Source organism: Heterodontus francisci, chromosome 26 (assembly GCF_036365525.1).
Source record: "Heterodontus francisci isolate sHetFra1 chromosome 26, sHetFra1.hap1, whole genome shotgun sequence".
NCBI classification, from domain to species: domain Eukaryota; kingdom Metazoa; phylum Chordata; class Chondrichthyes; order Heterodontiformes; family Heterodontidae; genus Heterodontus; species Heterodontus francisci.
This window is the reverse complement of record NC_090396.1, coordinates 59,079,131-59,097,302: the sequence shown is the minus strand read 5'-3', so window position 1 is coordinate 59,097,302 and position 18,172 is coordinate 59,079,131. Positions and strand designations below refer to the sequence as shown.

The 18,172-nt window shown below is 40.3% G+C and overlaps 1 protein-coding gene across 3 annotated transcripts in view; it reads left to right on the top strand.

Annotated features, from left to right (window-relative positions):
* The window catches only part of map2k6 (mitogen-activated protein kinase kinase 6), a 193,665-nt gene that overhangs the window by 112,260 nt on the left and 63,233 nt on the right, over nt 1-18,172 (top strand). For 2 of the 3 annotated variants that reach the window (XM_068058338.1, XM_068058334.1), the window contains one exon: nt 4,032-4,260. The exons of the other annotated variant lie outside the window; for it this stretch is intronic. In XM_068058338.1, coding sequence (XP_067914439.1) covers nt 4,032-4,109 — 78 coding nt within the window. In that variant the 3' untranslated portion in view covers nt 4,110-4,260. Of the gene's footprint in view, nt 1-4,031; nt 4,261-18,172 lie in introns of those variants that run through there. 3 annotated transcript variants of the gene reach the window in all.

The window sequence follows — 18,172 nt, the reverse complement described above, 5'->3', positions numbered from 1 at the left end:
GCCATAGTGGGATTCAAACCCAAGTCCCCAGATCAGTAGCCTGGGCCTCTGGGTTAATAGTCCAGTGACATTAACACTACACCATTGCCTCCCCTGACTGTGTTCCATTTGTCTATCTGTAACAGTTAATGTACACTGAAATTACTTTACTATAGAGGAAGTGTATTCAATGTACAGCAGCTGGATGGGCACAATACCTCCTCCAAGGTTTCTGCCAGTCCTCTTTGGAATTCTCCCTGCAGGAAGTTTGTTACAGCTGTTTAGAGATGACCCCTCCACCCCCCCACCCCCAGGCAAGGTTGTTCCCCTCCCCTTCACATGGAGAAACTTGTGGCCCCCACTCAGTATTGCCGTGAGCCTTAGGTTAAGAAATCGAATGAGTGGGATAAATTGCTGCTGCAAGTCTGTTGCCTACCATTCAGTTGTTCCAATGTGTTTTATAATGTTTCTGCTTCTTCTTTTCTTTCTTTTGGGCCTCCTTATCTCGAGAGACAATGGATACGCGCCTGGAGGTGGTCAGTGATTATGGAGTGACCTCTCCATGGCGCATGCCTGGGCAAATTTATGGAGGTTGAGAGTTGCCCAGTCGTCAAAACCCCCCTCTCGGCCTTTCTGGTGGGGTCCAAAGGAGTGCAGGACACGACGTTTGGCACCAGTATGGCTGCAGGAACTGCCGGAAACATGCTTCTTTTTAATCTTTTTGCAAGGGCCTCATAGAAGCTAGATGTTTTTAAGTCTAAATGTTACCAGACATTAACATAGCCTGTGGGACCTTCAATCGTAGAGCTTGTAGGAATTGGTATCTCCCTGTATTGTGAAGTCCAAACAGTTTCTTCCAAGGTGGAAACACTTCCCAAATTTAGCCTTGAACACAGATAGAGCTCCCCTAAGTGACCGCACTACATGATGTAGCATTGAGTTGTGAAGATTAAAAAGGTGTCGGGCTTGATTACTGATCTGTGCTGAGTTGGACAGTTTAAGTAAGGATGGTGTTGGGATGCTTCGCCTGGCTTCTGCATCTCCAGGGTTGGCAGGGATTTCCATTCATAATTATTGCCTGTTGGATTTTGCTGAAAAGGGTGCATGTATGGACTTCACCTGAGCTCAGATTGGCCTTAGCTATGATGATGGTCTGTCATATTAAAGCTGCCATTCACTGTCCAGGCTCTCAGACTCACTCACTTGGGTGAGGTACTGTCAGGCCATGAATCACACCTTCAGGAGAAGAATAATAAAAGGAAAAAATCTGAATGGGAAAAACAGGAATACAGGAAAGAGCTAACCTGAAATAACTTGCTTAGAAGGCATTAATTTAGCTGAAGCAATGCATAAGATTGTCAGATACTGCTAATCAGCTGATATAATTGACTGTGTGAGTACTCAGGCCTTGTTATAAACTCCTACAGATCAGCCTGTTTAAGGTAGACTTATTTAAATTTCGATGTAGGAATAGGAGTGGGCCATTAGCCCCTCGAGTCTGTTTCACCATTCAATGAGATCATGGCTGATCTGAGACCTAACTCCATATACCCGTCTCTACCCCACATCCCTTAATACCTTTGGTTAACAAAAAGTTATCAATTTCAGCTTTAAAATGAACAATTGCTCAATTGCTGTTTGCGAAAGAGAGATCCAAACTTCTACCAGCCTTTGTGTGTAGGAGTGTTTCCTAATTTCACTGTTGAAAGGTCTGGCTCTAATTTTTAGACTATTCCCACAGTCCTAGACTCGCCAACCAGTGGAAATAGTTTTTTCTAACCCATCTGTTCTCAATATCTTAAACTTTGATCAAATCACCCCTTAACCTTCTAAATTCCTGGGAATACAACCCTAGTTTGTGTAATCTCCTGTTGTAATTTAACCTTGGAGTCCAGGTATCATTCTGGTAAATCTGCGCTGCACTCCCTCCAAGGCCAATAAATCCTTCCTAAGGTGTGGTGCCCAGAACTGTTCACAGTGGATTTTTTCTTTTTCTCTTTCTGGCTTTCATCCTTCCAAAGGCATTGACCCCTGATTGGGGTTTAGTTACATTGGTAATTGTGATGTTGCTGTACTACCTCTCTTCCCCACCACCATACAGGTGGTCATCATTCAGGTGTGAGCTCTGACAGTAAATGCTATCATACTATTCCCTGCTGAGAGCAATACCACTGGCCCGATTAATGACCTCGCCTTACCTTGTCAGGCCAGGCTTCACTAATTTGATGGGTTTTCTCCAAGGAAAGGGTGTGCAAAGGGGAAATGATGGATATTGTATATATGGATTTTCAGAAGGCATTTGATAAAGTGTCACGGAAGAGGCTTGTGAAAATTGAGATACATGTGTTATTAAAGGAACTGTGGCTGCATGGATAGATACGTGGCTAGGGATCAGAAAGCAGGCAATGGGCAGAATTCATTGCAGAGAAACATGAAATGGTATATTATGGGAAAAAGGATAGTGGAAGGACATATGTACTAAATGGTATGATGTTTAAGCAAGTGGAAGAGAGAATCGCTCCACTGTTGGTGGCTGTATAGGCCCTAAGCTTTGGAATACCTTCCCTAAACCTCTCTGCCCTCTACCACTCTGTACTTCTTTAAGACACTCCTTCAAACCTATCTCATTGACCAAAGTTTTGGTCATCTGCTCTAGCATCTCCTTATGTGGCACAGTGTCAAACTTTGTTTTATAATGCTCCTGTGAAGTGCCTTGGGACGCTTTTTATTACGTTAAAAGCACCATATAAATAAAACTTGTTATCTGGGGTTATTTCTTGAAAAATGTGAATGCAAATTGAAGTGCCATAAAAAGGTAATTGGGTTTCTCGGTTTTATACATAGTACCATTGAATACAAAAGGAAAGATTGTTTTAATTTGTCCATGACATTGGTTACACCACATTTAGAATATTGTGTGCGGCTCTGGGCGTCCTTTAATAGGGCGGATATTAGAGTGGTGGAGTTGGTATAGTGAAGATTCACTCGAATGATACTTAGGAAAAAGAAGGTAAATCCATGGAGAAAAGGTGTGAAAATTGTTTTTATTTTGCAGGGGGACTAACTAAAAGTTTTTATAATTATGAAAGGATTTGAGAGGGTAAATTGTGAACAAGTAACTAGACACCACAGTTTGTTAGAACTGGGTCAAATGGTTCTTAACCCTTACTGTGTTCTTAAAGCTTATAGAAGTGAGGTTAAGAAAATTTATGTTTGTTCAAATGTCAAACTTGTAGTTGCATTAGGCCACATTGTGTGAAATTTTGCCCATGTTGGTATGCAAATTGGCTAAGTATTTGAAAAGAATGTAGAATTTGAAATAATGAACTTGCTTTTATATAAAGCACCATCCTTAGTTAAAGTGAGAGTATATAGCATTTATTTCATTTACCAGTATACTAAAAAGAAAAACTTGCTTTTATCAAGCATCTTTTTAACCACAGGACATCCCAAGGTGTAGTCAATGTTATAATGCGGAAACACGACAGCCAATTTGCACACAGCAAGCTCCCACATACAGGGATGTGATAATGACCAGATAATCTGTTTTAGTGATGCTGATTGAGGGATTAAATATTGGCCAGGACGCTGGGGATAACTCTTCTGCTCTTCTTCAAAATAGTCTGATGGGATCTTTTACATCCACCTGAAAGGGCAGACCAGGCTTTGGTTCAACATATCATTCAAAAGACAGCACCTCTGGCAGTACAGCACTCCCTCAGTACAGCACTGGAGTGTTAGCCTAGAGTTTTGTGCTCAAGTCCTGAAGTGGGACTTAAACCCAGAACCTTCAGAGGCAAGAGTGCTACCGACTGAGCTACAGCTGACTCTTAGCTTTGATTTTTAAAAAAATGAATGCTCAACGCTTTTAAAGTTAAAATGTTATGACTCACGTGAAAGTTAATATATTGACTGGGAATCTGTAGCTACTTGGGTTAAAATTTTGGGTGTTCTGCATGGGTAAAACTGAATCCTTTTGAACATCTCTAATTGAAAATGGAAGCAAAACCATTCTGTGAATTCTAACGCCTGTGTTTCTCTGTTCTCTGTAGCAACATCCCTTCTTCACGCTGCACGAATCCAACGAAACGGATGTGGCATCTTTTGTGAAGCTTATTTTGGGAGATTGAAAGGTTCCTGTACCGTGCAACGACTTCTGCCATTGGTCCATCTGCACGTTCTGCTTTGGGATGAAATCACAGGATATTTTCTGTCATTGTTGATCTTGGAAATATATCAAGAGTTTCAAAAGTAACTGTGGTCACTGGCAAGAATGGGATTGTGGGGGTGGGAGGGGACGGGCGGGTGGAAATCATTCGCAAACTTGTGCAGTTGAAAGAAAAAGTCCAGCACTCGCTTCACTTACATGTCTGAGCAGTACAGTGGAGTCCTTTGAAAAGCCTGTGTCAAATATTTTTGACTGACTTCCAAAATCGAATAATTGGTAGTAAGTTCACTTTTTAATGATTTTTTAAAAAATTAAATGAATAGTTAGAGGGTTATGTTCTCATAATTAATTCCCTTCAAAGACTCACTGTGTTACTGTGCTAAAAAATTTGCATTGACTCAGATGATAAATTGATCTCTTGAAGGCCAGTTTAGCTTCTGAAAATGTAGAGACTTGATGCAAGGCTGTACTATGTGCGCAAGTGTGTGTGTGTGTTTTAAATAGGTGCACTGAAAATTGTGTGACTGCAGGCAAACCGGGGGTGTGTGCAGGCAACCTGCTCAATTGGGCAGGTGCATGGTCGAGCCAGCCTTTGGCTCAACAAGTCTACCACCTCCTTGCCTACATATGGTGTGACTTTTGGTGTGTAAATAATGTGATGTGTAAATACGTGCTCAGTTCCATAAATGTAGCATCTCTGGACACACAGAAATGATGACCCCTCCCCCCATGCTTCATACTCTAGTCAGACTAGCTCGACACAGTCAATGACTATCGAGTGACTGTATCTTTTTGTATTTTCACCTGCAGTGCTAGATTTTGGAGCCACTCAAGGTAGCAGCAGACATACCCCTGGAAATTGTAATTTATTTTTTTTTAAAAAGGTTCAGATGTTAGTTTATCCAGCCTAATATTGTATATCGTGCACATCCTTTAAATTTTTGCAAGTAGGATTTTATGAAGTGGTTAGGATGAAGATTGTATTTTTACATAAAGCTCGTACAGGTCACTTTAAAGGCTGAAGTAGATTTTAATAAGTCCTTAACTTAGTTGCTGTTTTAAAAATCAAGATATATTTGAATTGATTTTCTTTTTAAATCGGTAAGAAACTGAATGTTGTGAATTTCTAGCCCACAAGTAGTACAAACCTTACAGGAAAGACTGGTTACTTAAAACCCAGCTGCCTGATACTTTTACAGTTTAACATGTCATCATGTTCTGGGGCACAAATTCCATCTCTTGGACTGTGCAGGAAAGAAATGATAGAGTCAGGGACTGCTTACTTAAATCTTGAGTTATGATACGTTAGCTGTTGGTATTAGTAGAATTTATAGGCCAATCTTTATGTGACTTGGGAATAATCCCTTCCCAAATGAATGGGTTGAGATGGGGAAGCTCATCCTCTATGGAGAGCCCAAGTGTGAATGCTTGTTTACAGTAACTATAAATTTGGAGTCTCTCCCCATTGAAAATCGAAAACTCAAATACTGCAGCTTCTAACCATCCTTTCACAAGATTATGTTCCTTTCCTCTCATTTTTCTTCCCTCTTCTCCTGAAGGTAACCTGGTTCCACAACCATTGTTATTCTGACCATTCAAGTAGCCGCTATTTAATCATTAGATTTTGCCTCTGTGCAGTAAGTGAGGTACACTTCCCTCCCCTGAGGTGAAATGCCTCACTTTTATGAGGTGCTATCATAAACCACTTGTCTACACTCTGAATGTTCAGCCCATAATGAGCTGCTTTCTGCAGTGTCGTTATCCCAACACTAATCGGCTATTGATCATGAGCCCCATGTTGAAGGCTTATAAACGGTGCAAAGGAGCAGTGCTGCGATCTCACTAGATGCTGGGAATCACAGGGTTAAGTGTGTGATGTGTAAGTGTAGTGTCTGTGATTCAGTTGGAATTGATGTCCACTGTTGGAGGTGTTGTGGGTGAGCTTTGTTTTCCCTCGAGTGCATTTCCCAATACAGGACCTTGTAAGACTACTGGAAGCTTTTGTGAAGAATGTATTGTTCTCACTCCATTAATGACCTGCACTTGGTGATTGTCCAAAACCACTGCTTGTGCCAGTTCTTTAAATTCCTTTGGTGCCTGAGAAACACAAATGTTCATTAAATCCCTTTTCTCGATGCTATTCTTCAAAAACTGATCACATTTGAAAATGACTGTGCGTTAGTCCTCAAGTGTCTTAAGAACAACGCTTCCTGTAAGATACAGCAGCTTTAAATTCAGAAATCCCCTGTTGTTTGACCCTATTCCCAGAACAGCCTTGAGATACGTTACACAAAAAATATATTCTTGTCTTGAGCAATATTTAATAGGCCTTTGAAAGTGCTACATCTGAACTAAAACTTTGTGCAGAATTGGATTTTTTTTTTTAAAAGGTGGTGGTAGATATGATTTTTTTTCCTAAATATTAGCTTCGTAAGTGACCACCAGCCAGAGTTGGAAACTCGTATGTAAACCTCGCGAATTCTCTTACTTTCTGTGATTATGTCTAAAAGTAAGCACAATCTCCACTTTGCTAATCACAACCTATTCCAGCACCTTTAAACATCTGGAGGTTAATAGTGGGCATTTATTTAGCATAATGATCTACAGATAGTAAATCTAGATAGTTGATGTGGTTGAAAGCATTTGAGATTTAACCAGTCCAGTTACTATTTGGAATGTTAGTTTCTGGCCCCTGCGTAGTTTGACTGTTAGAGTGAGAATAATCAGAGAAGATTGTGCAGTGCTGTATCACCATGCCAGGACTGCCAGGCCCTGATGCACAGGGTGGCAACGCAAAAGCCAACTTGTCTGATTTCCAAAGGCTGGTGACCAGGAGGGTCAGGGAAAATAGAAGGTCTTCTCAGCCTTAGTGCTACTGCCTTGTGTCCCACAATATAAAGGCAGCATTAGATTGGCAGAGTTGAGTCTGGGTGGTAGAGGGTTAGCAGTCTGGCTACATTTATATGGAACAGAAGTGGCCAAATTGTTTTAGCCCAGTAATTACTGGTACTTTTTTTTTTCAGGGATGAAATAACTACTTGTTTGCAGTTCAGCAAATGTAAAAATATACAGGGTCAAGTATGGCACAACAATGCTAGTTAACTTGTCATGAGGAAGGTAGTTAAAAGCTCAAGGCTTGTAATGAGAAGACACTAACTTGGTTCGTGTTTGAAGTGACACAGTATTGTTGTCATACGAACAGATATGTTGATTTCCAAAGTTATTTACATTGCTATTTATGCATTCAACTCTGTCAATGTATTGGCCAACCTGAGCAAATGGCAAAGCAATAGTGTAATGTTCATTTTGAATACTGGAAGCTTAAGCCTCAAGTTGGCTTTAGTTTGAGATGGAACACTTTTGATAAGGCCTCCTCAGCCCCAGTTTCAGACTGCTACTCACAGTGCCAGGTATCTTTTCAATTGAAACGCACACTGGACTCGGGCAAGCTTGATTACAATTGAATACAGCGATCATTGGACTGCTTTTCCTGTTACTTGGGCCAAGTTCACTATTCACTGGTTTCATTGATGGCCTTTGGCCCTACTTTGACTCACTGAAGTAACATCCTCAACTTACCTTATGTTGTGGAACTTAGGTGATACCCTTCACTTCAGTGATTGGCACGCTTGCAGGAGTTGGTCAGCCACTTATTATTTATAATGCTTAACTTTTTAGTCCTAATGAAACTACAGTGACATATTTTGTTTTAATTAGAGTGACAAGGGTACAGGGCTAAAACATTGCAAGGTGCTGGTAACTTTAAATCCTGTCTTCTGTGTCTACACTAAGCAAAAGACTAAATGGCATCTTACATTTGTTTAATATTGCTAAGGAGGAATATTAAGAGTTAACCTTTAGGTAGGATTCCACATTGATCAACCATAGAATCATAGAATGTTTACAGCACAGAAAGAGGCCACTTGGCCCATCGTGTCTGTGCCGGAAAGAAATTTTCCTTCCCTGGCCAGCAATTGAACCTAGGCTGCAGTGGTGAAAGTGCCAAATCCTCACCACTAGACTGTGCACAGTAATCCAATGTTTAGATACCTGAATTAGACTAGTTCTTTGCCACAGGTCTAGCCCCGTTAATATGTCTTCAGTGGAAATAAGAGCATCCCTTGCTGCTGGCTGTGGAGCTCAATCCAAAGAGAGGGAAATTCCACATCCCTCTTTGATTCCAAAATTCCATGAATTAGAAAGAAAAGTTCTCTATTGATTAAATGGAGTTACCCAGATCAGGTGAGAGTATCAGCCGGCCCTGGGACTTCAGTACACCATATATGAGCTCTGGCTGGTGTTGGTTGTGGGACATGATGGTAACCTGACCCGCATCTTGTTTCCTACAAAACTAGAATCTCCGCTCACAAGCCAAATGTATCAGTAAATTCACTTCAATCCATGGGTGTTGTTTCTAAGTCTCGACTTCTTTGCCCCAGTTTTGCCACCTAACCCTAATTTCTCACGATCCAAAAGTAATGTCGTTACTTTTTTTGTTCTTCGTTGACGATCTCAAGCTATTTTCTACTGTGTGTAGTGTTCACACATATAATAAAGATTGGATGTGAGATGGCAATGAAATCCATTACAACTTGTTAAATGTTTGGTTGATTTAAATACTTTAGTGGTATTTCTATCTAATTCTCAACCTCTATGTTGAGAACTGATGTTTTATCATTGAAGGTCATCCAATGATCTGTTTGGGATCTTCCTCAAATCAGCTAAATGATCAGTGGATTGACCAGAAAATTGGTCCGCTGGTCAGGTTCAGTAAGTGAACTTTTTATGCAATTGAGAATCATGCTGAAGAATTCTAGAGTGCAAACAGGATAAGTGCACTGAAATACTTGACAGTTGGTCTGTCGCTGGCGCACCACACTGAACCTGACACACAAGGACAAGATAGCATTTTCTGTCTTTTCTTTTCCTGAAAGGTTGTGGTTTGTTCAGCCTGATACTTTCATTTCCTCCCGCCCCCCCCCACCATCCCTCTTGTACCATCCACCTGATGCTGACATTAGCTCTGGATCATTGAATCATGATTTTGTACAGCTTGTAGATATTTATTTGGATAATGCTGTGCGAGCCAATGGAACTTTTTCTGTGCTGCTAAAACCCACCTAGGATTTAACCAGGGTTAAATCTTGTACAAGCCCTTCTGCCTGACTGTTCACTTAGCAGTTTGTGGAAGGGATAAGTTTAGCCACATGCCATCGGCCCATTAGATAGTGTAACCACATTTTAATCTCATCAGTCTGTTGACATTAGATTTATTATTTAATACGTAGTTTAGGATGATTAAGGTGAAAAGCATTTCTAAACCCTTAAACTGCTTTACAGTTTGCATTTGAGGTGAAAAGTAGGTGGAACCTAGAAGCTCTCAGTGGATCTTGTTTCTTAACCACTTTGGCATGTGTGTGGTGTAAGGTGAGCCTGTTCATTTAAATGTACATGTAGGCAAATGTACTGCACAACTTGTTTGAGTTTATTTTATTTATCGCTGGTGTATAATTTAACTTTGATTTATTTGATGTCTGAAGGACATGAGTGGAGAAGTGGGAATGAGAAAGTAAAGCTGCTGTATTCCTTTCTGATGCTTTTCCCAGGGACTATTAACCCTTTGTTGTGGACAGATGGTACGTTTTGGGATATTGAGTTTAAAAAGTCTTGATCGCCAATCTTGATAGCCAATGATCAGCTGTGTCCTGTTGAACATGAAGCTGCTACACAAAAATATCCACTTTGATTAAGTGTTGTTCCTGATCTTTTGTGACCCACACCCATCATACCTGACGAGGAGGCCCAAATGAGCGTTAGCTGAAAAGTGCTCCTGTAGTCAGCTCTGTGGGTGATGGAACCTTTTGGCAGGAATTACTTGCACTGTTTCACTGCTTCTCAGCCAAATCAGTCCGAAAGTGTATCTTACCTCAGAGAGGAAGGGATGAGTATGAGTGCTTCTTGCCACATAGCAGGCACTCTGAGCACACTGCTGTTGTTGAAATGAAATTTGAAGCTAGCTTGCTTGTCCTCTCACCTCTAGGAGGCAGCATCACAGTGGGAGGGGACAGAATGGGAAAAAGGGAAGTAAATTGGCCTTAAGAAAATGACTGTTTATTGTATAGCGCACAGAACATTCAATGTTATGGACCTCAAATGAAGGGCCTTTGTCACACTTGAGCATTACACTGGGGGAGGGGTGGGGTGATAAATGAGAAATACAAAAGGTTATAAAACTATTTATTCAGTCAGGGCAAAAGGATTGGAGGAATATTTTAAGCATCTGAAGTGATTTGAGAGCAGAGTCACAGCTGAAATGTTGGTTTCTAATGTACTGATAATACTTACGGGATGCACTTCAGCTGCTAGAGGGCGCCGTGTGAGGAGTCCAAGTGTCTACTCTCATATTGGAAGCTGAATCACCACTTTTTTAGAATTAGAATATTACAGCGCAGTACAGGCCCTTCGGCCCTCGATGTTGCGCCGAGCTGTGAAACCATCTGACCTACACTATTCCATTTTCATCCATGTGTCTATCCAATGTCCACTTAAATGCCCTTTAAAGTTGGCGAATCTACTACTGCTGCAGGCAGGGCATTCCACGCCCTTACTACTCTCTGAGTAAAGAAACTACCTCTCACATCTGTCCTATATCTATCACCCCTCAACTTGAAGCTATGTCCCCTCGTGTTTGCCATCACCATCCGAGGAAAAAGACGCTCACTATCCACCCTATCTAACCCTCTGATTATCTTATATGTCTCTATTAAGTCACCTCTCCTCCTCCTTCTCTCCAACGAAAACAACCTCAAGTCCCTCAGCCTTTCCTCGTAAGACCTTCCCTCCATACCAGGCAACATCCTAGTAAATCTCCTCTGCACCCTTTCCATAGCTTCCACATCCTTTCTATAATGCGGTGACCAGAACTGCACGCAATACTCCAGCTGCGGTCTCACCAGAGTCTTGTACAGCTGCAGCATGACCTCGTGGCTCCGAAACTCGACCCCCCTACTAATAAAAGCTAACACACCATATGCCTTCTTGACAGCCCTATTAACCTGGTTAGCAACCTTCAGTGATTTATGCACCTGGACACCAAGATCTCTCTGCTCATCTACACTAACAAGAATCTTCCCATTAGCCCAGTACTCTGCATTCCTGTTACTCCTTCCAAAGTGTATCACCTCACACTTTTCCGCATTAAACTCCATTTGCCATCTCTCAGCCCAGCTCTGCAGCCTATCTATGTCTCTCTGTACCCTACAACATCCTTCGGCACTATCCACAACTCCACCGACCTTAGTGTCATCTGCAAATTTACTAACCCACCCTTCTACACCCTCTTCCAGGTCATTTATAAAAATGACAAACAGCAATGGCCCCAAAACAGATCCTTGCGGTACACCACTAGTAACTAAACTCCAGCAGAGCCCTAAGATAAAGAGCAGTGCAATGATTTGTGATGTTATTTATAGTACACTATTTATAATGTGGACTGACTGTTACTACTACGCTCTACTGATCAACTGAACAGGATCATTCAGTAAAGCTCCACCCATTCTTTCATAATCATTAGTCTTTCATTGTGGGCCTCATCACTTCTCATTGCACTGTTCCCTTGCTGGTGATGTCGGCCATGATGCTACCAGGAAAGATAAAAAGACACAAAAGTACAATTCTTCCCCTTTCTCCTCCAAAGGATAATAAAACTCATGGATTTGTCATGATGTTATCTCCTCTGGAGGTTCAGGCTGGCATGGTAACCCCTTGATGCGATTATTATCTTGTAACTTCCCAGAGCTATGTTAATTAATCAGATAACTTTCTCTGGAATATTTATCTGCATGCAACCTCCCAGAGAGGAGAGAGTAAGGTTGGTGTCGACCAAAGACTTCACAACTGCTTCTAATACTACTTTACGACTAGTCGACAGGAGGCAGGTTTCTAATTGGGAATGGGGGAAACCATGTTTTTCTTAGAATCTAGTCTCCTATACAACAATGCTCTGCTGTAGTAAGTCGCTGCAGCAGATGGCCTGGCCGAACACTGGTGCAGATTGCCTCCAGTATGCAAGTGAATTAAAGAGTAGAGCAGCCTTCCTTGTTGAAACTAATACCATTTGGGTTGTAGGACAAGCACCCTCTGCCAGCTGCCAATAGGCAGCTTATTTATAATATGTAATTGGTCTTCTAACCTGCATTGTATGAGTGATGCCCATTGTGACACCTTGGAGGTTTAATAAGCTTGGTGTAAATTCTGTTCACATAACATTGGGTATCATCTTTCTCCCATCAGCAATGAATTGAGTAAGTGGATATGACACTGTGTCAATGCTAATTTAAAACTACATTGTGTGTGTAGCTTAAGGACTGTTAAATAAAGTGTATGTGAGTGAGATACTCATTAACATTGAAATATATCCTGCAGGCAAACAGAAAGGGACACTGCAGCTTTAAAGGGGGACACTGAAAAATGCAACATAAATTACTTGTTTTTTAACATATTAATATTTGGAACAATCAAGTTGTATTTTATTTTTTAAAAACTTTGAGCCTTTAGTACATTTTAAGACATGTGATTTCTGACTTATTGAAGCTGATGTTTCTAAGAGAAGTACTGTGTTTGATAGACAATAAGTTCTATTTCAAATTTATGTCCCATTGCTCAAGGCTGAGGATTTGGGCCCAGTCAGGGACTCAAAATCTGAATCTCATTCTTTCTGTTTGTTTGTGTGTGTGTGTGCTTCAGCCCTGCATTCTCCGATGCTCTGCACTGCTTATTAGAATGTGGAAAGAGCTGGATTTATATTGGCTCAACAAAGCAAGTGGCTACTATCCTGTCTCGCTTTATCCACTGTGCCTAAGGGCCAATTTAAATTTAGGCCTCTCAATCATTGCTTTTGTGTATAAAGTATTCTGGCTATCTACAAAATGAACCTTTGATGTAAACAAAAGCTTTCTTCACCCACCCCACCCCCCATCCTTCCCACCCCTGCCAACAAAAGCATAATTTAAAACATAACCTCTGACAGTATGTACAAAGGGAAAAGTAGCTAATCAATTTGAATTGTTCAGATTTGACCTGATTCCAGTCTACACTAGGTGGGTTTGTCCAGTCTGAATCACTTTAGATGGCCTCGTTTCCGGTTACAGATTAATATTATCAGGTGTTGCAGTCAGTCTTTGCCCTGTTAACTCCAGGTTATGGTTTGAACCATGTACCTTATCACCAAGGTACGCTCTGTATCATGCAACAGCGATTAATTGTATTTTGGATTTTCCGGTGCTCTTCGTCCCTGTCAGATATTGCCCCTGTGATAGTTGGCTTGTGAAATGTAACTGGAACACTAGTCACATACTACTCGAATGTGCCACTATTTTTCAGTGTGTGATTTTTCAGTGCGTGATTTGCCAGCTTCTGCTGCCTGGTTAAACAAAGGACGGGCAACTCTCGGCAGTTATGACCATGCATTGTTGTAGCACAATTCACAATTAGAACTGGGAATATTTGAATCGTGCAGATGCCTGTTGCAGGCGAGCTGATCAAATTCAGTTATTAAGTTAAATCTGACTTTCTAATTGCATTACCACAATACGAAGACGCTCTGTAGTCCAGTCTACAGTCTTCATTCTGTTTCTGCAGCAAATCTGCAAATGCCATTTGTTGCTTGCAGTTCAGTCCTAAACTTGACTTTGTATTTTGATTTTTACACTTGTATTTGTCAACTTGATTATTTTACAATTGTAGAGATTTCAAAACTTGGGTGTAATCCTATTTGGATTGCATACAAACATCACTTGTCAAATACGTCATCAGGTACTGTAACAGAATGTTTCAAAAAGGGATGATCAAGTCTTGAAATGTGAGAAAACCAAAAAAATGCCGTGGGTTTTTTGAGCATTCCCCTTAAAGTGTGTTCTACTGGTGTCTAAGACATTGTTTATCTTTAAGCTGTGTTCTGCATGTGCTATTTACCTCTTTATACTCAAAGGGATGAGCATGCAATATGCGAATATACTGTTTGGACTCCTTGTATGCAAATGACTTTAGCTTGAAGTTTATATGCAAATGAGGTAACATTTGAGTGCCTGTTTTATTACTTGAAGGAACAATGGGCAAGCTGCCACTCACAGGATATGCTGATGTGCTGGCAAAGGCTGCAGCATAATGAACTATAAACCAGGCAGTCTGTCCCGAGTCTCATGTTGGCTGTATTGACAGAAGAAAGCTTTTTGGTGATACTGAACTAACGAGAACTTTTAGCAAGGAGTTTAGAGGAGAGTTGCGATCTCCCATGGTTTCACAGCCACATCCTCTGGCATTCAGCCTCTTAATGAGAAAATAGACAGATTTGCTTTGTGTTGTCAGGGCCTAGTTATCTAGATGACGCTACCAACCAAAGCCTGAAGTCTTATGGGGACGGCTGGAAATTCCACAAATATAACGTGTTTTGGTTATCATTAACCATTCACTTACACTACCTGTACAGAAAGACTTTTATCATTATAGTATATTAACTTGCCACCATTTGCTTTCATAGAGGATCAAACTGGATTTATATATTTTTTTGTTTCCACAGTTAATTCAGATCAATTTCAAAATTTTATACAATCTTAAAACATAAAATTCTGCTAATATGCAGGGCATTAAAATTCACTTGCATGTTTTGTAAAGAATATGGTTTGGTGTCTCACACTTTAAAAGAAACTAAAAACTAAGCCAGCTCAGGTTACCTGCCATTAAAAATAAATTCTGCTGTTCCTATATTTTTTACAGCACTCTGCTGCCTTGTATCAGAACCAGGGTATAAATTGTTGCTAAGATACAGGATTACTGTTTGTGAAGTCAGTTGCTTCATTTCATCCTTCAAGGCGACCTTTTGTTCAGTGGGTCCTTATTTGCATCTTGATCTGTTCTGAAGAGGCAAATGGGATTTCCTGAGCTTGCCAGCAAGTGAAGGGGGAAAAATGAATGGTCTGACCATATCAGACAGATTTTTCTGTTGGTAGTCCCAGGTTTAGAGTCCACCCTGTGGGCATATTGATCTGCCTGTCTAGGTGAGGGGTTTTATCGTTCTTAACCTGAGCTGAGCTATTCTGCCAACCCTGGCTTTTGGTAGAGGTCTGTTATAGCACGTTTGTTATATTTTTACCCTCCTCAAATAATAGATGTATGTGCCAAGCAATAAAGTGGCACTTCGGCTGACCACTGACTTCGCAGAAGCAGTGACACACCTCTGGTTTTCAGTGTGAAAAAAAGAAAGGTATTTCCTGCGTGAAGTAATAACCAAAGAGCCAGTGCAACATTGGTCTGAAATTGCCTCTCAAGGTTCAGCGTAACTGCGATGTAAGTGCAGGGCTGTACCGTTTTTTGGCGGTTTTATACTGAAACATTGGTACATCAGATTTCCTCAATCTTTAGCACCACTTCCGAGATACGTCCGCTGAGAGCCTCTGTTGCTCATTTACATAACTTTGCCTCCATGTGCAAGATCAGCTCACCTGAGTTTCCTGAATTTATGTGCTGGCACAGATCTATGCACAAAAGTGTAGAGATTTTCTTTGTTTTTTCCTTTGAGCTTTTCTTACTGAGACCTACACTGTACTTAACCAAAGTGCTGTCAGTCTCGGTGAACCCAAAATTGTTCGGAACCCCTGCCCTCTTGCCAGCCCTTCAGAAGGACTAAAAGGCATTGATGGGCATAGACCTGTTCTGCATAATTATGGTAAGACATGAGGAGCAGCAGTGGTAGGAGGCACTGAGGGTGAGGCGTCATGGCAGAAGACAGAAGTCCACTCGCTATTTCCCCTGTCTGTGATATTGCATTTGCACTTGTTTTATGCTGGTTTTTACATTCCTGCATAGGTAAATGATCCCTGCAGGAAATTTCTGCGTAGGTTCCCGTTGACAAGGTTGGCACAGAAACCGGCAAAGCATAAATCTCAACACACGTTCTGTGTAGGTGCAATTCAGAAAATTCCAGATCATTGTGTAGAATTCTGTGAGTGATTATGCATTAAGAAGGACAGTGTTAAGTATCAAGGGGTAGTGTTCCCGCTAGTTTCCACTAGTTTTATCAATGCAATCCGGGTTAAATCAGCCAAAAGATCGAGGAATTTTAAACATAAGTTATGTCAAGTGTAAACCGAGTTTCTACAATCGTTAACACTGGCTTAAAAAGCATTTGACCCAAAACCTGCCTTGCCCACAAAACTGGAAACGCTGCTAGATTTGAAATGATGAGGATGATGAGTTTCTGTTAATTGCAGCCTTTCGAGGAAAGTCTTCAAATTGAGCTCATTTTTCTTGGGAATTAGTAGGTGCATTTTAAATGTTTTTACATGTTTAAAATAGTTAACTTAATAAATTAACTAGTGTACACCAATGAAATTAGTAAATGATTCAGTATAGTTTTGATAAGTCATTTTCAGTGATTTAAAATCAGGTTACTGACAGGTAGAGGATTAGGTACTCTTATTAAAAATGCCTATATTTTTGTGGTACACCTATTTTCAGTTGGATTAATAAAAGTGGAGTAACCACTCTTAAATACGTCAATGATTTTTTAAATTCACAGATAAAAGCCTGTTATGTTCCATTACACTGACTGATTGCACTGGTTCATGAAGGGTTTAACGTTTGTGATTATGCAAGTGAATTTTAGTGGAGGCTTGAATTGTAACTTAACCAGGGCAATTTGCACCCAAAGCACAAACATCATCCCCAAGCGTTAACAAAACCACCTGAAGTATTGAACACTAAACAAGACAGCTTCAAAACAGCCAGAAGATGGTGCTGCAAGAGCAAGTACAGTATTGACCACTTGATTATTGTCTCCTGAGCTCAATAAAACCCATTCTTAATTAAATATCTTAGTAGACCTCAATACCCTGCTCTGCATCCTGGCATAGATTTAAAGTCTGAAATTTTGTGCTGGGGAGAGAGAACTCTTGGTGAAAATGCAAAAGACAATTGCAAAGCCCTTCAGTAAAATAATTCAATAAAAGTATGTTTTTATATGGTCAACCAAAAGCCTTTTTATAAACCTAATAGACTAATAAAAGCAAAAGATAATATCAAGAAATTAAATCAGTCTGCTTTATGTATTGTTCAATAAAAAACCAAGGTCTGAAATTTCCACTCTGTAATGACTTATTTGAAATGGAATTTCCTGGAAGTGGTAGTAAGACTGTAAATAGTCCATTACTGTAGACCTTTTTCAAAGGCCATATTTTTTCTGGGGTTTTGTAAACCAATTCTGTTATCTAAACAGATGTACATGTTTTTTTTATCCTATCTCTCAAAGGCCTTTCCAGTATTTATAATGGCAATGAAATGATTAATCCTTGCAATATGAAAATCTACAGAGCCATCCCTTTGTTTAGTAATCCTGATGTGATGCTGGTTTCTGATCTTCATCAGGTTCACTACGCTGCAGATTCCTACTCATTGACCTTTGACCCACTGTGCAGCAGCCCAAGACCTGGCTCAGTGGCTATTTGTTCATTATATCCTATTGTTACTGTAAGATGTTTGTAAAGAATTATTAATGATTTTGAAAACAAATATATATTCAGGTTGCTCATTCTAATTGTGTGCAATTGTACTGATTTAACTCAATAAAGAGGTATTTTTCCACAATATACAACCATTTCGGATTTTTATTTCTCAATGCAATTATCTGACCGATAACGGAATTTTGTCACTTGATGTGTATGAAAACAAGTTCATTTACGTGTCAAAGTAAGAATATTTGGGCCTTCACGTTACGCTAGCATCAGATTGCTTGAGACATTCCTCTGAAATTGCTGTTTTTGTCGTGGACATGTTAACACCTTTACAATAAATGGGTTAATGTTTCCATTGAAATAGTAATGGTAGGAATTTCACAGAATGCGTTAAGAATTTGTACCCATGTATCCTATGGTGGAATTTAAGGGCTGGAAGCTTTAATTCACAGGTACGTTTTCAAATCCCATTTGCTGTGTAGATTCCTTAAATCCAGCAGTATTTGCACCAGTATGAGAT